We start from the raw sequence: 21,858 nt of genomic DNA, 5'->3' as shown, positions 1-21,858 counted from the left end.
TCTAGAATTGACAGAGACATCTCACTGCCTGGACAGTCATCCAAAGTTCCTTTAACATTGGGCATCCATCTTCAGCCCATAGGCCTAGTGTGTCTGGCAGACTTCTCAGTGAAGCAGGAAATTTGAAACTGTCCTGTCCACCTGTATTGGCAGTTTATCAGTCATTATTCTCTGTGTCCTGCAGAATGTCTGGCAGACTCTTCCATGAAGCAGGAACCCTGCAGAACTGTCCCATCTTGTTTTAGCAAATTTAGCAGTCACTTTCCCGTGGGTTCTGCATGTCCACCTTATACAACATATAGTTAAACAGTCCAGGCAAGAGCAGTTTCTTGCCCAAATGGCTAGTCTCACCATATGGAAATCAACTCCATATCGAGTTTCTTTGATGCCCATCCTCCTTTCTGATGTAATTGGTGTTGCTAGGAGCAGTTGTGTTTATGCCATGAAAAACCCTAAACCATTTTAAATGACATATTCTGAAGGTCTTTGAAAGATTTGAAGAATATCCATTTGAAATATATCTCTGTATATCTAGAAAACTTAACTAACATTATTATTATAGGTGACTATCTATAATCTGTATTTAATTATACTTTTTTTTTTGGTTTTTTGAGATTGGGTTTCTTTATGTTGTTTTGAAGTCTGTCCTGGAACTCGCTCTGTAGACCAGGCTGGCATTGAACTCACAGAGATCCGCCTGCCTCCCGAGTGCTGGGATTAAAGGTGTGCACCACCAATGCCCAGCTTTAATTATACATTTTAAAATGAGCTGTATAAACAATACCTAAACAAGAGGAGAATATACCTATAACAAATGGACCTTAAATTTGTATCAGTAAATAAAAATCCATACCAATACAAAGTATTAATTTTTATATCATATTTCCTTTTTTTGTTTAGAAGGAGATTGTGTTCATTAACCATTTGTAATCAACTGTTTAAATGAAAACAAACATTTATAAATAATATTTGGGAATTTGGGTGTAGTTCTCTCCAAACTGCTTCCTGCTGTTTGGGGGCACTGTCAATACCATGGGGATCCCTAGAAAACTCAGAAACCTGGGCAAATCTTGGTTGTAATGGTCCGTGAGGCTGCAGGGTCTCAGCTGTTTTGGATGTTGGATCACCTGGGCCACTGCTTCAGGGGTTCTTGCTTCATCAAACCATATTAGTCTGGAAGGAATCCACAGATTTTCATTTTCTGTGGAAACAAAAGCAAGAATCTCTTCCTTAGACTTAAATTTAGAATTTAAAATATATGAGTTGGATTAATCTAGCAGCATTTATAATGAAATGTCTTTTTAGCAGCGATTGCTGCTTCTTCAGCAATTAAACAATTTAAAGACAACTTAATAAAATACAGTATTTAGACTCTGTATTTACGTGGCTTTTTCTTTTTTTTTTTGGTTTTTCAAGACAAGGTTTCTTTGTGGCTTTGGAGACTGTCCTGGAACTCACTCTGTAGACGTGGCTTTTTCTTATTACTCTATTTCTTTTACATTTATTTTCCTGTTTTTTTGAGACAGGGTTTTTCTGTGTAACTTTTGCCTGTCGTGGAATTCACTTTGTACACCAGGCTGGCCTAAAATCACAGAGATCTGCTTGCCTCTGCCTACCCGGATTAAAGGCGGATTCCAGCACACCCAGCTATTCTATTTCTTTCTTTCTTTCTTTCTTTCTTTCTTTCTTTCTTTCTTTCTTTCTTTCTTTCTTTCTTTCTTTCTTTTTGGTTTTAGGAGACAGGGTTTCTCTGTATTGTTTTGGAGGCTGTCGGTCCAGCCTGGCCTTGAACTCTTTCTTTTTTAAGGACTTTATCCTTTTTCTTTTCTCTCCAAACACACTGTAAACCCTTTAGAGGTTTTTTTTTTTCATCTGATTCTGTCTTTACTGTGTATCTCTATCTTTTTCTGACCACATGAGCCTTATCAGCTAAACAACATGGCTAAAATTAAAGCAGACATTTCAGCTGTTGGCTTTCCAACATGGAACACAGCACTGGGAGCTGTGTTCACCGCCTCAGTCTATGCCACCTTCAAGCAGCATGCTGCTGGATGCTCATAAACACCATTTAATCCTTTGGTAGCAGAGCCTCTTAAAAGCCGGGTTTTTTTTTTGTTTTGTTTTGTTTTGTTTTGTTTTTTCTGCTGTCACTGAGTTAGGAAGCTTCTCTTAAAGGAGCTGTGAGCCTCTGCTTGTCTCTAGCAAACAGAGCCCACTGGAGAAAATGCTGCTACCAAGAAGCCGTGCTTGACTTTGTTCTTTTTTTTTAAACCCCTTTTAAAGCTTTTATGAGGTTTTACATGGAAATTCATGCTTGAAGTTGGTGGCGCCATTTGAAGATGAAGGTTTCTGTCCTTCCTGGTCCCATAGCTTCTTTGCCCCAAATAATCACACAAAGACTTACCTTAAGTATAAATGTTTGGCAGATGGCTTAGGCTTCTTACTGGCTAGCTCTGTATTGATTAGTAACCCATTTCTATTAATCTATCTGTTTCCATGAGGCTGTGACTTGCTCGTAATCCAGCACACAGGGCTGGAGAGATGGTTAAGATGGTTAAGAGTATTTCCTGATCTTGTAGAAGACCCAGGTTCTATACCCACATGGAAACTCAAAACCATCCATAATTCTAGTTCCGGGGAATCTTGCTCTCTTGAATTCTGTGGGCACTAGGAACATTGGTGGTACACATACACATATGTAGGCAAAACACTCATATACATAAAATAAAAAAAAATGACTTAAAAAATGTGTGCAGCCAGGCAGTGGTGGTGCACACCTCTAATCCCAGCACTTGGGAAACAGAGGCAGGTGGATCTTTGTAAGTTCAAGGCCAGCCTGATCTACAAATCAAGTTCCAGAATAGGCTGGCCTGTTACACAGAGAAACCCTGTCTTAAAAACAAACAAAAAAATTTACACTCCAACCATGTGAAGTTTATCCCAGGAATTTGGGATGTGTCATGCTCGTCATTCTGTGTCAGCTGTCTCTAAGATTTTAGATCTTTGAAGGATTTATTTTTATCATATCTACATGAATGTTTACCTGCATGTGTATATGTACATCTTCTGTCTTTCTGGTGCCCACCAAGGCCAGAAGATGGCATTGGGTTCCCTGGAACTCTATAGATGGCTGTGAGATCCCAAGTGTGTGCTGGGAACCAAATCTGGGTCTTCTACAAAAGCAGCAAGTGCTCTTAACTACTGAGCCATCTTCCTAGCACCTTGGAGATTTTAAAAACGTGTTCCTAAATTAATTTGTTCATTTTTATTTTAAGAGTATCTGAGAGATCTTCATACCTTTTGAAAGAGAATAAAATTGTTTATTTATTTATTTTTATTTTTTTTCAAGACAAGGTTTCTCTGTGTAGTTTTGGAGTCTGTCCTGGAACTCACTCTGTAGACCTGGCTGGCCTCAAACGCACAGAGAGCCACCCACCTCTGCCCCCCAGTGCTGGGATTAAAGGTGTGTGCCACCACCGCCCAGCTAATAATATAATGTTTTTAAGTCTTAAAAATGTTTGTTTTGGAGAGGGGGGAGGTGGGATTGGAATGTAAAAATTAAATTAATTAAAAAACAGAAAAATGGAAGAAAGCAAAAAAAAAAAAACAAAAACCCCCCCAAACCTAAAAATGTGTTTCATATTTGTAAAGCTGTAGCACTTTGCCATTTGAGGAGATGCAGTTTATGCTGTTGTGCATTCATAGTGTATGCTGTGTGAGGATGGAGTGAAATTTTATTGTGGATGAAGCACATATAGATATGTGACCAGATTACTTTGGACAGTTATTTTTTTTTTGTTAGTTTGTTTTTATTCACCTTTAAATGATTTTCCTTTATTTAAAATGTTAAGGTAACATCCAAACAGTGTATCAGCTGAGTCATGATATCGATGCTGGCCGCTTCCAGATACTAATGGAATGTTTTACTAGTACTTTTGAAGAAGTGAAAACCTTAGCATTTGACCTTCTGATGAAGCTATCATCGGTAACAGCCAGACAGTTCCAGGTATTTGGACTTTACCTATATAAATGTGTGTGAATGTAGAGCTTTTATTTTAGCTTAGATAAAGCCATCAGAATCATCCTAGCTCTTTGCCTCCTTAGGCCTTTTGAGTATTTCTTTCAGTTTCTATCTGTCTCTGGTCTAGCAAGGTTAGGAAATAGTAAAAATCCACATCACTGAGCTATACTTTTTAAAACTGCTTTGATGGAAACAGAGGTGTAGGAGGCAATAGGTTTTGCTGTTTACAAGATTTTTGGTAGATTTCAGTTATGTGGTCTCCATAGTTCTCTTGGTCTTGTAATATTTGCTCAAAACATATCACTTACAGTAATTTTGAGGTTTCAAAGATAATCTCCCTGATGAGTAGACTGAGAAGCTGAGTGTAAATGAGGTAGATAATGTGTTTCTGGTCTTCCAATAAGCAGTAGCTAAACCCGAGACTGAAACCTCAGAATGTTTGAGGTTAGCAGCAGTTCTCTGCAGAAGGTCTTGGCCCCAGCCTGCTCCTGGCTGCTTTTTCTGCCTCTGGGTAGGAAGCAGAGATTTAGGAGCGAAGACACAGTGTAGGGTTAGGTCTGCAGGGAAACCTAGCAGGCACTGTTCTCTTCCCTGTAATCTATTCTGGGGATGTGTGCTCACCAGGAGCATAGCGACTGTAGGGCTTTGCTGTCACATTCCAATAGCACTCTTCAGAGGCCAAGGGTTATATTTAGGGTGTGCCGTATAGCCTTACATCATCTTATAGGTGTGGGACTCAGAGGAGCAGTGCCAGCCAAGACAGCACCATGTTGTTTCTGGGTCTTTGGTATAGCATTGCAGAGCCCAGGTTAGGAATGGCTGCCCAGGATCTGCCTGTGTCTGTAGTCTTCAGGTGCCTCAGGGAGCAGAAGGTTCTTTGCTGGCCACTGTTAAACTCTTCTGCCCTATACAGTTTAAATTTGACTTTTCTCTTGTTAGCACTTACCATTCGTCACATGGAGCCTTTTATCATATAGATTACCTATGCTTCATTCCTTTCAGATAATGTTGACAGGATCTGGAGTGAGAAGGTAAAGTATAGAAAGAACTGGTTCTGAACGAGCCTGTGAAGGGCTCTGAGAGGACCTCTGCCTCTTTAATTCCATAAACATGTGCTTGCCATAGAGATACTGTGAGATTAAGAATGTCTGCCCCACGTGGTTTAAGTTAGGATCTTGGTTGTAATAGTGTCTGGCCCTGTTGCATGTTAGTAAGGTGGTTATGGACATAAATATTTAAGATTTTATACTAGGACAGGCAAGATGGTAGGTATAGGTGCTTGTGATCTGGTTTTGGCAGAGGGAGGGTAACAGTTCTAGTTGTCCTCTGACCTCTACCTGAACATCATAGCACGTGCAAATCCCTTTCATGTCCCTGCCCCCAAATAAAGAAATGCAATTTAAATACAAGAATCTATCTAAAGAAAGTTTTGAAAATATTGTTTATGTTTTTCCATATTAGAACATATGTATCCTATGTAGAATGTCATTTCTTTGAACATTATAAGTTAACATTTAAGTATTCGTTGCGTACTAGCTTAACCTCTCTGGTACCCTGTGTGTAACACCTGTTCATGATGGCATGTCTTTCTGATATATGTCCTTAATACTCATCTGGTTTACTACCCACCTTTCTGTGGGGCTATGAACCCTACATCTTTTCGGCGCATTCATGTTTTAAGGTTTTGTTCGTATGTGCCACTGGAGTGTGTGCATAGGTGAGAGGGAGGACAGCTTGCAGAAGCTGTTTCTCTTCTCCCATCAAGTGGGTGTCAGGTCTGACTCAGGGTTAGACACTGAGCCATCTCTAGGGCCCCTTGTGTTAATATTTTGATCTAACTAGTTAAAAGTATTTTTGTAGGTTATAGGAAATTAAAAGGTCAAATAGAAAAGAATTTAGATAGAAATAAACTGACATTCAAATCAGTGCATTTGCTGTCTCCTGTTTTGAAATTGTTAGGCATCATTAAATGTCAAATCCACAATGAGTTTCTAACCCCTCATGTAGATAGTTATGGAACAATCCAAAAAGAATCATCATATTCCTGAGCAACCAAGCCCTGAAGTCCAGAGTGGTGACCATGTGGCTGTCAGCTGTGGATTGGAAAGGGATCCATGTCTCCCCCTGTCACTCAGTGCCTTTCTCTTGTTTGTGGAGTGGCACAGTTGTAGGAGTTTGGATGCCTTATCTCTGAGGCTGCTCTGGTCCTTTCTCCTCCGTGAGGAGCCTTTGTTGTCTCTGTCATTCAAGCAACCAGGTTAGGGGAAAGGACAGGAATGTAGTGTTCAGTGAAAGCATAAACTGAGACAAACAAAGCTAAATGCAACTTGTGCTCTGAGTAGACATAATGAAGGTGTTCTGACTTAGGGGCGTAAACCAAAACTCCAGGGAAGAAGCTTCTGTTTGCCGATTCAGTTTCCCAGTTGAAATTACATTCAAGGTCTTCATCTCTGAAGTGATTAATGACCACTATACCAAAAGTAGCCTATGTTCATGGAAAAGAGCAGTCCATGGTCATTAGTGTTCATACTGAGCCACAGCTGGATGGTGGCCATGAACTTAAAACAATGTTCCTTGAAGTTCCCCTCTGCTCTTCTCCAGGATGCTGAGAAGCTGCAAGGCCTGTTCGAGGCAGCGTTGGAGCTCAGCACCAGTACGAAGCCATATGACTGTGTGACCGCCTCCTACCTGCTGAACTTGCTGATATGGCAGGATGCTCTGCCGGCCTCCCTGTCTGCCTGCCAAGTGCAGCAGCTCACACGCAGGGCACATGGGGCTGCAGAGAAGGCGGCTGTGCTGGAAAGGAACACGCTAGTGGGTTTGTATTGAGAAAGTGGGTTTTCCTTGTCACTTTCCAAACCCCTGATTTTAATTTCTTTTTGGCCAGAGTACCCAGTGGTTCAGGATTTACTTGTTCTTAAGAGTTTGCAAACACAGAAGAACACAAGTGTTATTTATGAAAATTAGTAGTTTACTCATCTTTAACACCTATTTTTTGTTTGTTTTTGTTTTGCCTTTTGAGACAGGAATTCTCTGTGTAACAGCCTTAACTGGAACTAGCTGTGTAGACCAGGCTGGGGCCTCTGTCTCCCCAGTGCTGAGATTAAAGGTGTGCACCACCACACCCACCTATTTCTAAACAGAAGACATACACTAAATAATAAGATACACAAATGTACATTAATGGACACCTTTTAAAAAGGCATCTTTTCTTTCTCCACTCACAGCGCACTTTTCTCATGGTAGTTTCTACTATGACTACAGACAAGTCATCCTCATGTGTTTACACAGCAGAGCTACGCTGATGTTGGGTTCTCTCTCCAGCCTTCACCTTAACTTTTGAGACAGAGCCTCTTCATTTAACCTGGAGCTTGCCATTTCTGCGAGACTGCCTGGCAAGTGCTCCTGCAGATTCTGCCTGTCTCTGCATCCCACCCCTCCAATGGGGTTGCATATGTGAGCCAACGTGCCAACTTTTATATCAGTGCTGGTGATTCCAGCTGAGAGCTTCAAGCTTGTGTAGCACTGAGCCAACTCTCCAGCCTCCCTCCCCTACTTCCTGCACTCCCCCCCCCCCCCCCGGACCTCATGTAGCCTACGTCGGCCTGAACTTGCTGTTCCTTACCCGGTTATGCAGTGCAGTACCTGAGCCCGGGACTTTATGCATGCTTGGCAGGCGAACAGCAAGGGCTGGAAGCAACACTCAGTGCCATTAGGCTGAAGGGAAATGGCAACCAAAATCACAGAGAGGAAAGACTTCATTCTAAGTGGGATGGTTAGATAGAAGCATCCAAATTATAAATGTTGTTGAATATGTACTGCTAGGGCTGAGGGCGTGCACACATTCAGCTTATAAATACCCAGAGAAATACAAGCATAAGCCCAGACAAGAACTGTACAAGAATATTCACAGCAGCATTATTCATACTTGCCTGAAAGTGGAAGTCAGCTGTATGCACTTCAGCTGCTGTATGGATAAGTAAAAATGTGTTATGCCTGTATGGTGGGCTCCATCCATATGAAAGAATGAACTACTGATACAGCTTTGATGAACTTTGAAAACATTATGACAAGTGCTCAGAGCCAGTCACGCATTATTTTATTCTATTTATAATCTGTCTAGAATAATATGACTAGAATAGAAACTGTCTAGAATTCATTTTCTTTTTGTTTTATTGAGACAGGTTATATAGCCCAGACTGACCTCTACCTTGCTATGTAGGCAGGCTGGTCCTGAACTCCTGATCTCCCCACCTCAGCTTCCCAAGTTCTAGGATTACAGACAAGTATATATGCCACACCTGGCTAAGAATAGACAAGTCTGTTGGGACAAAATAAGTCAGTGGTTACCCAGCACAGAGCAAGGGTAGAGCTGCCATGAGACAAGTGACTGTTGCTTCTGAGTACAGGTTTTTGTTTAAGTTTTGTGTGTGTGTGCCAGTGGGAAGTAAATATGTTCTAGAATGATGCTTATGTTTGCATATATCTGACAATAGAAAAGTTGACTTGTACACTCTTAATTTTTATTGCATTTGTGTGTGTGTGTGCATGCACGTGCAACACTGTGGATGTCAGAGGACAACTTGGGGAGCCAATTCTCTTCTCCCGCCACATGGGATCTGGAGATGTAACTCGGGTCATCAGGTTTGACTGAAAGTTCCTTTAGGCATGGAACCATCTTATTGACCCAACTCATACACTTGAAATGTATGACTTGCATGGCGTCTGAATTGTATCTTAATTACACTGTTACTAACTATTATCTTTGGCCAAATAGTCCATGCTACATGGTCCTGCAGCTTGATACCCAGGTATCTAAAAGTTTTGGTTCTGAGTGAATGTCATCATTAAGACTGGCAATTAAGTGAATGCATTCCATTCTTTAACAGTGTCTTAACTAGAAATTAATAACAGGTTTTGATACCCTTGAACAATCTTTTTTTGAGACAGGGTTTTTCTGTATAACAGCTCTGACTATCCTAGAACTCACTCTGTAGACCAGGCTGGCCTCAAACTCACAGAGATCCGCCTGCCTCTGTCTCCCGAGTGCTGGGATTAAAGGAGTGTACCACCACTGTCCAGCTACTCCTGAAAATCTTTGATTCGAAACCTCTGATGTAGGGACTGGTGTGATGACTCAGTTGGTAGAGTGCTTGTTGTGGGCACATGGCGATCTTTGAGTTGGTATCATAAAAAGCCAGGTGTGGCTATGAGCATCTGTCTTTCCAGCCTGGGGTGGCAGAGATAGGGAGCTTGCCAAAGCCAGCCAGCCAGCCAGCCTCGCTGAGTCAGTGACCCATAGGTTCAGTGACAGATCCTTCTTCAGAAAACAAGGTGGAGAGTGATCAGGGAAAGTATCCAGCATTGACCTCTGGCTTCTGCCTGCACGTATGCACGTGTATACATGTGTATGCTCTCAGAAAGCCCCTAGTACAGTGGTTCTTAACCTGTGGGCTGCAACCCCTCTGGGGGGTCTAATGACCCTTTCACAGGGGTCGCCCAAGATCATTGGAAAACACAGATATTACTTATGATTCATAATAGTAGCAAAGTTACAGTTATGAAGTAGCAACCAAATGATCTTACGGTTGGAGTCACCACAACATGAGGAACTGTATTAAAGGGTCACACGTTGGGAAGGTTGAGAACCACTGCCCTATTAGTTGAGCTGGGTGTGCTTGTTTTCTATAAATAAATTATAAATGTGTTTTATAACCAAGGCTATTGTTTCTGTTTGCTTTTTTCTAGTTATTAAATGCTTAATGGAAAATCTTGAGGATGAAATATCTCAGGCTGAGGACTCTCTGCTTCAGGCTGCATCCTCATTTCCAATGTATGGGAGAGTCCACTGTATAACAAGAGCTTTTCAGAAGTTGCCTCTCAAGTAAGAATACCCACAGCTATCTTGTTTCAGAAACACACTTATGTCGGCATCTAGCGTCTTACTGGAGTGTGCCTTGGGAAAGGAACATTATGGTGTCTTAAAAAGAATTGAAAGTGAGATTTAATTAGCCACCCATGTATGTATATTTTTAAATCCCTAATATTTCATATATCACACAGTTTCAAGCCACAGATTCTTTCAGCTCCTTTTTTGTGTTAATTTCATTTCTAAACTGCGTTTTTTGCCTTTTAGTGTAACATCTCTGCTGTGTTTGTTGCAGTGACCTGCGGTTGGTGAGTGAGTGGAGGCGAGTGGTGGAGGACCTTCTGCTGCTGTCCTACAGGCTTTCTGCTGTGGTGTCTCCTGTCATCCAGAGCTCCTCCCCTGAAGGCCTCATCCCTATGGACACAGACTCAGGTCAGCAGGCAACGCCAGTGCCATTGTCTCCGTCTCTATCTCATTATTCCTATGGAGAGGCAGAAAAGCTAAACTTACAGAGAAAAGTCCTTTCTTGTCATGATTTGTCTGATGTTTTTAGTAATACTTTAACTATTGAAAAGTAGCCTCCCCCCACAGGAGAGACATTGTACACAATGTCATAGTCACTGGTAAGGTCCTCTGTTCCTGTAGATAAAGAGGAGGGCATGGAAGTAGAAGAGGGGGGGCAGTTGGGACAGAGAAGGGGATTAGTGGGAGTGAGGACAAGAGAGGGAACGTAAGGGGATATGGTCAAACTATGTATAAAATTATATACATCGTTAGTTCCGGAGTTGATCTCAGAACTTTGTCTGCTTTTCCGTTATCCCTGCCTCTTTGCATCTGTTCCCACCGTGGATCTGCATGCAAGTTAGGGGTTCAGGGCTGCTCAGCAGTCTCCTTCTCATATCCAGTGCATTTCCCTTTGCTTTCAGCATTGCCCTTAAAAACTGCTAGATCTCCTTCCGTTTTCTCTGCATCTTCTCTCCTCTCCAGGTCATTTTCTGTTTTCTTAGGTTATTCTGGGTCCTTCCCTATGGATTTCCCTGAGTCTTACTTACCTTCTTCCATTTCCTTTTAATAAAGTTCAAATTACTTTTCCTAGTCATGTGATTTGTCATTTGAATGGCACATAGCCTAGCCTTTTGTTGAGTCCCACTTTGATACTTTAGTGCTCGCCAATTGTGTCCTGTCATGGTTTGGCCTCTGCTTGCTGTCCAGCCTGCCGCCTACTGTTCTTTTCCCGAGGAGCTTTCCTTCATGGAACTCACTTTACAGGAAAGGTGCCAGTGCATTCCTGCCTGTGGTGAAAATTAGTGAAGATTGGTGGTACTAAGACAGCTCATTATTTCAACTCATGCTATTCTAAATACCGAATTTTGAGACGTAAGTTTTCTTACTTAGATAGTACATCTTGCTAATATTTGGCTCAGGCAACTACTGGTAGATTCTGAATGAGCAATCTTGACTGTTTTGGTTGTCTAATGTAGGCAGATCTTGTAGAGTATGTGTAAGAGGTTTTCCTGTTATTATTTAAGAGTAGGCAGGAGGAGCTGGGCAGATATGGGAGAGGGGAAAGAATATGAGAAAATTTTAGAAGAATAAAAAAGATTTTAAATTTAAAAAGGTTGGTCTTAGATACTGTTTTTTACCTCATAGACTTTTCCTGAGTTCTGCCTCCCACAACCCCCTTGGTCTTTATGTTTGTTTGTTTCTGCTTCTTCATGTTTTATAGGCTATATACTCTGAACCTCCTTGAAAAAGGTCTGCCCTGAGAGCCATAGTTAGATGGGTAGGATTCCTAAAATTTTGTTCTGGATAGTTTCTTTTTTTTCTTTGCTTTTCTCATGGCTTTTGGGGGTGGGGGGTAGTGTTATTTTTTTTTTTCCTGACTGTTAAAATTGGTTATCTGTTGGTGTGGCGCCTGCACCACAAGCTAGGTCCGAGGTATCAGGAAAAGAGAGACTAGACGTACAAACTGTTTGTACTAAGAGAATGCATTGTTGCCTTTATTGCCAGGAGAGTGTGTGTGTGTGTGTGTGTGTGTGTGTGTGTGTGTGTGTGTGTGTGTGTGTGTGTGTCTTCATTGCAAGTGCTAAGAGGTCTCCCTCTTGTAAGAGGGAGGAGCTTTATATACAGGTTTACAGCACAGTGGAAAAACCCCAGGTAGAAGAGATCGTTGTTTTCCTCCTGCTAGATGTTGATGTCAGAGGATCAAGGCCAGGGCAGTAAGCCAGAACTAGAAAACAGAAAGCACTTGGACTGGAAAACAAGTTGCCCTTGTAGGCTGACCAGCAACTCACAGAGACCCCATGGGGCTGGGGCCCAACATGTTGGTACTTCTTAAAAATTAGAGCTTAGGTATCTTCTTACTATCCATCCATTATCCCATTCATTCCGCTCAATTCCCTGAACATCTGTATTGAGCCGGGATTATTCTAGGCACTGGAGACTCACAGTGAACAAAGGGCTGCCTTCCTGTAGCCTACTAAAAGATGCTTCACGAAACATTGCCCGTGTACATCATGCTGAGAAGGGCATATCTTCTGCTTTTCTAAACCAAATACAGAACTTTTAAAAACAATTTATTTAACTTTATTGGTGTATTGGTGTAAAGGTATCAGATCTCCTGGAACCCGGGCTGCAACAGCTGTTATCTGTCATGTGGATGCTGGGAATTGAACCCAGGTCCCCTGCAAGAGCAGCCAGTGCTCTTATCTGCTGAGCCGTCTCTCCAGCCCCAAATATGGAATTTTATATGTCTATGTTACAAAAGATTGTGTGGTGTTGATTTTTTTAGCTGTTGCCACACATTTTTATCTTTCAATACTGATAACTTACATTGTAGGCTAGGGAAGCAAACTTTACTGTACTTCTTTCACATGATTGAGCCCTGTAACTCTAAGGCAAACAGCGGTCACAGTCTGTAACTGTGGATGTTTGAACTGTGATTTGTCGTGCCTTCAGCCTAAACTGTCTTAGCTTAAGTGCACACTTTAAATTCATGAAGACCCTATGGAAGTAACTTTATATTAGTCATCCTGTGAGCACAGGGGTTGCCGCTGTTGGAAACTACAGGACTGAGTTCGTTCAGAGAAATCTGTACGCGTGGAGCTTGGCGTCCATTCATGCTTACCTTTTCTTCAGAGTCAGCAAGCCGCCTGCAGGTCATTCTCAATGAGATTCAGCCACGGGACACTAACGCTTACTTCAACCAAGCCAAAATACTGAAAGAACGCGATAGCTTTGATTTGGAGGATTTGAGTGCCAGTGTGTCAAATATTGATAGCCCTGCAGAAATCAAAGGTAAGATACATGAAATTGATATTGTGGTCAGGGGGGTGTTGTGTTGTCTTTTGTTTTGTGTGTGTTTCTGGGACTTGAACTCAAATCCTTGTACAGCATGCTAGACAAGTGTTGTACCAACAAGCCTATACCACTGTACATTGACCACAAGTAGCTCAATAATGTAAAATATGTAGACTGTCTTTTTAAAAATTTTTTAAGTGTGTGTGTGTGTGTGTGTGTGTGTGTATTCCTAAGTACAGGTGTTTGTGGAGCCAGAGGTGTTAGATGCTCCTGGAGCTGAAGTTACAGGTGGTTGTGAGTTGTCTGATGTGAATGCTAGACCCAACTTGGGTGCTGTAAGAGCAGTCCACACTCTTAATTGCTGAGCCATCTTTCCAGCCACGGAATGCCCTTTAGACATAATAAAAGATTCGCAGAGCATGTCTGGAAAGCAAAGATTGTTCTTCCTAATTTGGGTTTTGGAATGACTTTGTAAGAGCTTTATCAGAAAGTGGTGTGCCTTAGTTCAGCAGACAATGCTACAACACAAAGCTTTTGAGGATAAAACTATTTAACAGCCCAGCTGGGAAGAGCAGGGCCACATGATGGTGGATCTGGTGTGGCAGCCTCACCTTCTCCCAGATGCACAATTTCTGGTGGCTACTGTGGGAGCTCTTGGGGTCAGCATCCTTTTAAAGGAAATCTTACTACCGAGCAGAATGTGAGCTTCTGTCTTACACCAAGTCACCAGAATTCCAGTCTGCATGGCTTGCTCTGTCAGGTGTTACTGAAAAAGTTATCACAGGAAGTTCTTAGTGATTTACCCTGTGGCTATTGTTCTCCACTAGGTGGAGTTACTGACTTGCAATAAAATTCTCTTTGCAATTGTATTTTTAAAATTACCAAACTAGGCTTTCACTGTAATAGTGAAATATAAATTTAAGGCAGAGTAAAGCCATGTTCCATTTCCTCCTTAGTTCTACCCAGCTCCTGTTTTGTATATACCCATGCTGTGTATTTATGTGTAAGTGCATTTGTTCTTTTAGCTTAGGAAGCTTTCCCTTTAGAAACCAGGTAGAATAAATGGTTTCGTTAGCTTCCTTTTTACCTTAATAGGATGTTTTTTATGTCAGTACTAAAATACACTTAAAACTTGGATAAGAAAATAAGTAGGACATTTAGTTTATTTGCTATGTGATTTATTTAGAAAGATAATTGGTATTTTCTATTGATTTTAAAAGTTTTATCTTGGGGCTAGAGAGAGAGCTTAGCAGTTAAATGCACTGTCTGTTCCTTTGAAGGATCCCAGTGCTTCCAGAACCTACATACTAGCTCACAGCTGTCTGTGCCTCTAGTGCCAGGGAACCCAGTGCTTTCCTTTGGCCTCTGTGGGCACCAGGCAGAGGCAAAGCAAAGCACCCATGTGCATTAAAAAACAAAAAGAAAGACATATTAAAGGTTCTGTCTTAGGGACTGGAGAAGTAGCTAAGTGGTTAAGAGTACTTGCTCCCCTCCCTCCCTCCGTCCCTCCCTCCGTCCCTCCCTCCGTCCCCCTCCCTCCCTCCCTCCCTCCCTCCCTTCCTCTGTCTCTCTCCCCACCATCTGTCTCTCTCTCTATCTGTCTCTCTCTGTCTGTGTCTCTGTGTCGTCATGTCCCCGTCCCCCCCCTCCTCCGTCCCCCCCCCCATGCAGTAATCCTAACACTCAGGATGCTAGGTTAGAAGAGTCATGAGTTTGAGAAGTCTGAGCTACATGAGGAGATCCTGTGTATAAAAAAGCAAAACCAAAACAGTAACAACATTTTTATCCATTCCATAATTGTTAAAACAACCATTCTCATCAAAGTAAACAAGAAGTACTTTTTTTTTTTTAAATAAAATACTTAACTGTAATACTTTATGGGTGCTAGAGAGGTGGGAAGTTTGTTTCATTAACATTCAAATATTAGTCCCAAGTTTTGAGGCAGTATTATGTTTCATTTTAAGGTTTTTTGAAAGTAACAAATTAAAAAATTAGCATGCTTCCCCCTCATAGTGTGTCCTGTAGAGATGTTATCGTGTTTTGTTTTCTCTGAATAAGCAGCACATATGACAAATTGATTTGTTCAAACAGATCATCCTTGGGGAAATTATAAATAAGTGTGTTCTAAGAAACCTGGAATGTGAGGAATTGTAGCTAGTGTTGCAATAGTTTTTGTTTTGTTCCTTAAGGTAAAGAAGTAAAACCCTGTGATGTCACCGCTCAGATGGTCCTGGTGTGCTGCTGGAGGAGTATGAAGGAAGTCGCCTTACTGCTTGGCACACTCTGCCAGCTTCTCCCCATGCAGCCTGTGCCAGAATCTCCTAATGAGTTATTAACAGTGCAGCAGGTAAGGTGAATGGATGGTCATTCCTCCAGCTGCCGTTTTTTGTTTTTTTGCTAAAGCATGAGCTGTTATTTGTAGATCAACTTTTAAAAAAAGTTTGAACCTTAAATATTTTACAGATGCCAACTGAGAAAGGTTCATGGTAATTTTAGGATATTAGATCTTGCATTATATGTTAAAAACAAGGCATTTTAAAAAGTATTTTATATCAGTAATTAGAGATTTGCCTCACTTTTGATTGCAACATTGTTATTTAATAGACATAAGCTTGAATTCCAGCTGAGATTATCTGTTTAGTAAGACCTCATGTGTGTCTTACAAAGTTCAGAGGAATAAAAAGTAACATGGGTTGATCCTGCTCCTGTGTCCCCCTTCTTCAGTAGTAAAGTTGGAGTCTCTTGATGCTTTTGGCTGATTTTCACTTCAGACCACAAGTTAGCTCAGCATCTGGGGCTGCTCAGGGTTTGAGTGCTGTGTTTACAAGAAACTAACTCACCACAAGCGTTTCATTTGGAAATATTGTAGATTTATTAGATTTTGTTTTTAATTGACTCCTTCTTCCTTTCCATATGGTTTCAACAACTCGATTTCCCACATTTTCCCAGCAAAGATACATAGCACATACTTTGATTTTTAACTTTTTTCAAATAAAGATAATCTCCCCCTCCCCCTTAGGGTGTTACAACATTCAAGAACAAGACAAATGCTGTAGTGTGTTAATGCTGATTATTCCTACAATAACCATGTAACTAGCACCATGGAAATAATGCTAATGTTTTTATTCTCACACTGGCTCATGTGCTTGCATCTGGCTAACAGCTGGGCCAGTGATGTTGCAAGGCCTTGGAAAAGCACAGGGCAAAGGCGAGCAGCACATTGTGGGCGGCGTGTTCCTCAGTCTCTTCCAGATCAAATAGGCCTTGGTGTCCTAGAATTACTTGGAGTCATGACTCCATCTGGCAGTAGTGCCAATGCCTGCTCCTAGCTGAGGAATCAGGTTATGATCAACCATTTCGCTGGTGCGAATCCCCCATCTTGTTATGAAGTAAGCTTGTGCTAAATCCCTTGACTTTTCTCTTTTCAAGGACAAATTAGAGAAAATACGTATTTCTTACTACTGTAACTGAGAAAGGCTTGAAAGTTCTCCATGAAAACTATTTTGCCTTGATACCCTTTCCATCACACCCAGAGTTTGTATTGTAATGAATTTATGTGGAACAACCATGTTAAAGTCCACAACTGATATAAAAGAGACATTTGTTTGTTTTTTTAAAAAACTAAAAGTAAACAAATAAGTTGTGTATAAACTAAAGAAGTCTTCAGTGGCGTGAATAAATAGACTCCTGCCCGTTAACACAAAAGCATTGTGATGAGCCACACAGTCTTCCAGTGTCCTTTTTACATGCTAACCTCACATCCAGCTGTACAAGAAGGCTCTGCTGGCTTGCTGAAAGATGGATTTGGCTCCATGTAATAATTGCCATGTGCTAACAGAAACTGTTGTCTGTTTTTTCTTGAGACAGGGTTTCTCCGTGTAGTCCTGGCTGTTCCGGAACTCACTCTGTAGACCAGGCTGGCCTTGAACTCACAGAGATCCACTTGCCTCTGCCTCCCAAATGCTGGGATTAAAGGCGTGCGCCACCACTGCCCCACTAGAAACTGTTACCTGTGGAAAGTTTTACTCTTGGTTTTGCTGGCTTTTAAACAAATGTCTTAGCTTAGGAACATAGTTCATGACATTAACGTTATTTATATTACTATAGAGTTTCTTCTGTTCTAAACATGAAATTGCTTATTTTAAAAAAGGTTTTTAAATTTTAAATATTTTAGATTTATTTTTAAAAGTATTTGCTGTCATATAGATGTGCATCAGTTGTGTTCTTGGTGCCAGTAGAGGCTAGAAGAGGTCATCAGATCCCCAGAACTGGAATTACAGATGGTTGTGAGCCTCCATGTGGGTGCTGGGAACTGAGCCCTGGGATCCTTTTGCAAGAACAGTAGTGCTCTTAACTTCCTCCATCCCATTTGAGACACGGCCTTCTTATGTGGCCCAGACTGGCCTTCCAAGTGACAGCCAGTTCTACGTTATGCTTCTGTGAGTCAGAAATAGCCCTATGTACTTGATACTTTTAAGAATTAAAAGTGGAAATGACAGAAGAACATAGTTTACATCAGGGTAAATTCATATGTCCAAGGACATATTTGCCCTGGCAAAAGCTATGTTGGCTGTATGTAGCTGGTGACAAAACCATCAGTTTGAGAGTATACCTCTCAAATGAATATGAACAATCCAGACTTACTTCTGTGTGGCTAAAATACTGATCCTTAGGTAAAGTCTTCTCTCACCTTTCTTGCTTTGAAGAGTGCCCTATGGCCTTTGTTAGGGGGTGGCCACTTAAATAGCACACACATGAAAATGGTTTATAGCAGGTTGAGCGGAAGCAGGGTGGCAGCTTGGGGTCTTGTGTTGCTCTATGAGAGGAGAGCTGGTGTGTATGTAGTTCTGAGTTTTCAGTGCTTGGGCCATGGAAGGATTTGTCTAATGTATATTCCCTTCTCCTTTGATCTACCTTGGCACATATGCCCGGTGCAAGATGTGAGCATGAACCCTGTTCTAACTTTAGTGCAGACAGGCCTTTTGTCTCCTGGAAGCACGGTGTAGCTCTCATTGTACCCAGCGTGTTAGTTTTCTCTGCAGGTCTTAACTGAAAGCCACCTGAGGTCACACGTCCTGTTTTCATCTTCTTTGTCTGCCTCGTAAGCTCTACAGCTTTGGACAGGATGTTCAAAACACTTGACATGATTTTATATGTCTGCAAGGACAAATATTCACAAGTGTTTTTAGAGATTAAATGTGAAGTAAAATGAAAAAAAAACTGTCTACATATTACTATTGTCCTTAGAGTTTCATTCTGACTGCTAAGGTCGGGATTACCTAGAACTGAGGGTCCACTGGAGAAAGACCACCCACAGGCATGCTTCTGAACACGTTACTTTTACTATATGCTTTTTAGTTTAGTCTTTTGAAAGAAGTTAGTATAAAGGAAGCAATGAAAAGAATGACCTCTGCTTAAGGAGAAGACACTGAACTGTTGCAAGTCCTCCGAGAAGGCCTTCATGAATAGTGAAGTATGTCACAATATCTGTAATGTTTTAGGGAGAAGAGTTAACTCAGAGACTTTTTGTCTTTATTTTCTCTGTTCTGAAATGCCTTCTTAGTAACTGCTCACTTGTGTAATGATAGAAATTGATGCTTTGAAAAAAATGCTTTAGCTGAAGGACGTAGCATAGTACCCCAAAGGACATAGCGTAGTGCCCTGAAGGACTTAACATAGTTCAGCGGCTCTCTTTGTTCGGAACAAATGGAGCTAATTGTCAGTTATGTTTTCTTTAAAATTAATTGTCGTGCCTTGTGTTTAATCTTACCTAGAGAAAGACAACATGTTGTTGGGAAATGATGGCATGGCATCCTGGCAGATTCCACAGTTGACTTAAAGTGCTGCTTATTGACTTTTAGGTGGGCCTTTTACTAAGCCTCACTTGTAGTCTTAGTGTTATCTCTAGAATGGAATGGGAATGGACATGTCTTCTCAGTTGAAGATGCAAAGGTCTTTGCGTGGATAGTGTTCACAGAGCTCAGCAGTGCCACTTGCTTCCTGTAAAGTGGAAGGAATGAGAAATGTTCTTATGTATGTTTTGCCACAATAAATGCAAAATACTGGGAGAGAAAACATAATTGTCCCCGAATCATGTGTAGGCGTTGGTTGCTCTTTGTGATTTTTATGTTGGTGTTGAATGACATGAGCTCACAGAGCATACTGTGGAATTTGCAGATCTGGTGTGAACAGGCAGCCTAAGTAGCAATTACCAACGGAGGTCTCCCTGGTTTCCTGTCCTGCTTACCTGCTGTGTGACCTTAGATGAAGTTGTGCAGCCTTTCTGTGCCCAAGTTTCCCTATTGTGGACTATAGATAACAGTAGTATTTATTTCTTGGAATGCATTATGAAGAGTTGGTGAGTTGCTATAAAAAGCTTAAGGCAAGTGTGGTGGCACACATTTGTAAAGTGTGAAGAGCAAGAGTTCAGTGTCATCCCTGACTGCATAGCGAATTCAAGGCCTGCTTGAGCTACCTGAGACCCTGTCTCAAAAAATAACATAAAGGTGCTTAACCCATAGTTTGTCACAGAAGTCATCGTTGGATGGATATCTAGGCATGGGATCTGAATTACATTGTTGATATGTATCAATGCATCTGTAAGCATAAATTGAACATTTTTCTTTTTTTTTTTAAGGTAAAAGAAATAGGAAATTACTTTAAACAGCACCTTTTACAGTCCAGACACAGAGGAGCATTTGAACTGGCTTACACTGGTTTTGTGAAACTCACTGAAATATTAAACAGGTAAAACAAACATCCCTTTGTGTAGGTTTTTAAAGAGCAGACTTAAGACCATGTGCTTGGAGTAGATGTTGCTCGTGTCTTTTTTGTGTTGGGAAGCATAAAGACTGGCTGGCTACAGAACTCATAAGAGATGGCTTTTGAGGGCCATTGTGTGATTGCCTGCAGATGACTGACTGAGACATCCAACCCACACTGCTTTCTCCAAGTGAACTCAGAGATTTTGCCAAAAATTGTCCTGGCATTACTGCCTCTTTTCATGGGTGAAATGAGTGTTGTGTCTCTTTGAAAATAAGCTGGCATTTGGAATTAAACCATCCTGGATTTTTTTGTTTAAGGGAAAAACAAAGATTTTGACTTTTTCTTTTTAGTTTTATTTTATAGAAAAATCCTAAAATATCAATAAATAGACTTAATTCATCTTGCCTGGAACAACATATATATAGATCTCATGTATTTAAACAGCTGTGTATTTTTTAACTTTTATGTGTGCTGGAAATCTCATTCATTCATATAATAAATTTCCTCTAAATGACTTGTGAGGAAGCCTTAAGTTACTTAATGACTAAGTATTTGTGGCAAATGTTCTAAATAAAAGATACTATTTTCTAGGAAACTATTTCTATTGCCTGGAAACTTTGAAGTGAAGCAGCACTCTGCCAGTCTTGTAGTTTCAGCGAACAATTCATTTTGGACTGCTGAGAGATCTACATCTTGATTATTTGTGAAACTTTGCCTCACTGCTGGAAAGACATTTCTAAAATGTCTTGTTAGTGATAGGTTGCACAGAGTATCTTTAGGTGATATTTTAAGAATGTCCCTGACATTACACTGGTGACCTTTAAAAATACTTTATTTTATTTTTAATTATGTGTGTGTGTGTATGTGAGTGAGTGAGTGAGTCTGTGGACAGGAGTGCTGTCTGTGAGTGAGTGAGTGAGTGAGTGAGTGAGTGAGTGGGTGAGTGAGTGAGTCTGTGGACAGGAGTGCTGTCTGTGAGTGAGTGAGTGAGTCTGTGGACAGGAGTGCTGTCTGTGAGTGAGTGAGTGAGTGAGTGAGTCTGTGGACAGGAGTGCTGTCTGTGAGTGAGTGAGTGAGTGAGTGAGTGAGTCTGTGGACAGGAGTGCTGTCTGTGAGTGAGTGAGTGAGTGAGTGAGTCTGTGGACAGGAGTGCTGTCTGTGAGTGAGTGAGTGAGTCTGTGGACAGGAGTGCTGTCTGTGAGTGAGTGAGTGAGTGAGTGAGTCTGTGGACAGGAGTGCTGTCTGTGAGTGAGTGAGTGAGTGAGTGAGTCAGTCTGTGGACAGGAGTGCTGTCTGTGAGTGAGTGAGTGAGTGAGTGAGTGAGTCTGTGGACAGGAGTGCTGTCTGTGAGTGAGTGAGTGAGTCTGTGGACAGGAGTGCTGTCTGTGAGTGAGTGAGTGAGTGAGTGAGTGAGTCTGTGGACAGGAGTGCTGTCTGTGAGTGAGTGAGTGAGTCTGTGGATAGCAGTGCAGGTGCCTGTGGAGGCTAGAGGAGGACTTTGAATTCCCTCAGCCTGGAGTTACATGTGGTTGCAAACTTGTAGCCAAATTCTGGTCCTCTGTAAGAGCAGTGAGGTCTCTGAGATGCTGAATCATCTCTCCAGATCTGTAAACTGCTGACCTTGAAAATAGTTTTCATCTTTCCTGTGCTGGTTTAGTGGTTAAGATCACTGAATGCTCTTCCAGAGGTCCTGAGTTCATCTCCCAGCCAATGACATAGTGTCCCACAGCCATCTGTAACGGGATCTGATGTCCTCTTCTGGCATGCTGGCATACATGCATACATAAACGTATCCTAAAGAAATACTTTATCTTTTCAATTCTTTGTTTCCGTTGTAGGCATGATTAATATTCTTTTCTCATAATGTAATGAGCTCTATTCCTTCAAATGAGATAATGAATGT

General features: G+C 41.3%; 1 protein-coding gene across 2 annotated transcripts in view; it reads left to right on the top strand.

Annotated features, from left to right (window-relative positions):
• Positions 1–21,858, top strand: part of Thada (THADA armadillo repeat containing) — a 285,813-nt gene that overhangs the window by 27,909 nt on the left and 236,046 nt on the right. For both annotated transcript variants that reach the window (XM_040738715.1, XM_040738714.1), the window contains exons 16-22: positions 3,852–4,006; positions 6,623–6,839; positions 9,770–9,905; positions 10,186–10,322; positions 13,029–13,187; positions 15,380–15,537; positions 19,828–19,937. In XM_040738715.1, the coding sequence (XP_040594649.1) occupies positions 3,852–4,006; positions 6,623–6,839; positions 9,770–9,905; positions 10,186–10,322; positions 13,029–13,187; positions 15,380–15,537; positions 19,828–19,937 (1,072 nt within the window). The remainder of the gene's footprint in view (positions 1–3,851; positions 4,007–6,622; positions 6,840–9,769; positions 9,906–10,185; positions 10,323–13,028; positions 13,188–15,379; positions 15,538–19,827; positions 19,938–21,858) is intronic.

This window comes from Mesocricetus auratus, unplaced genomic scaffold (assembly GCF_017639785.1).
Source record: "Mesocricetus auratus isolate SY011 unplaced genomic scaffold, BCM_Maur_2.0 Super-Scaffold_100676, whole genome shotgun sequence".
Classification (NCBI taxonomy): domain Eukaryota; kingdom Metazoa; phylum Chordata; class Mammalia; order Rodentia; family Cricetidae; genus Mesocricetus; species Mesocricetus auratus.
The sequence above is the reverse complement of the archived record's forward strand: the minus strand, read 5'-3'. Positions and strand labels throughout refer to the sequence as shown.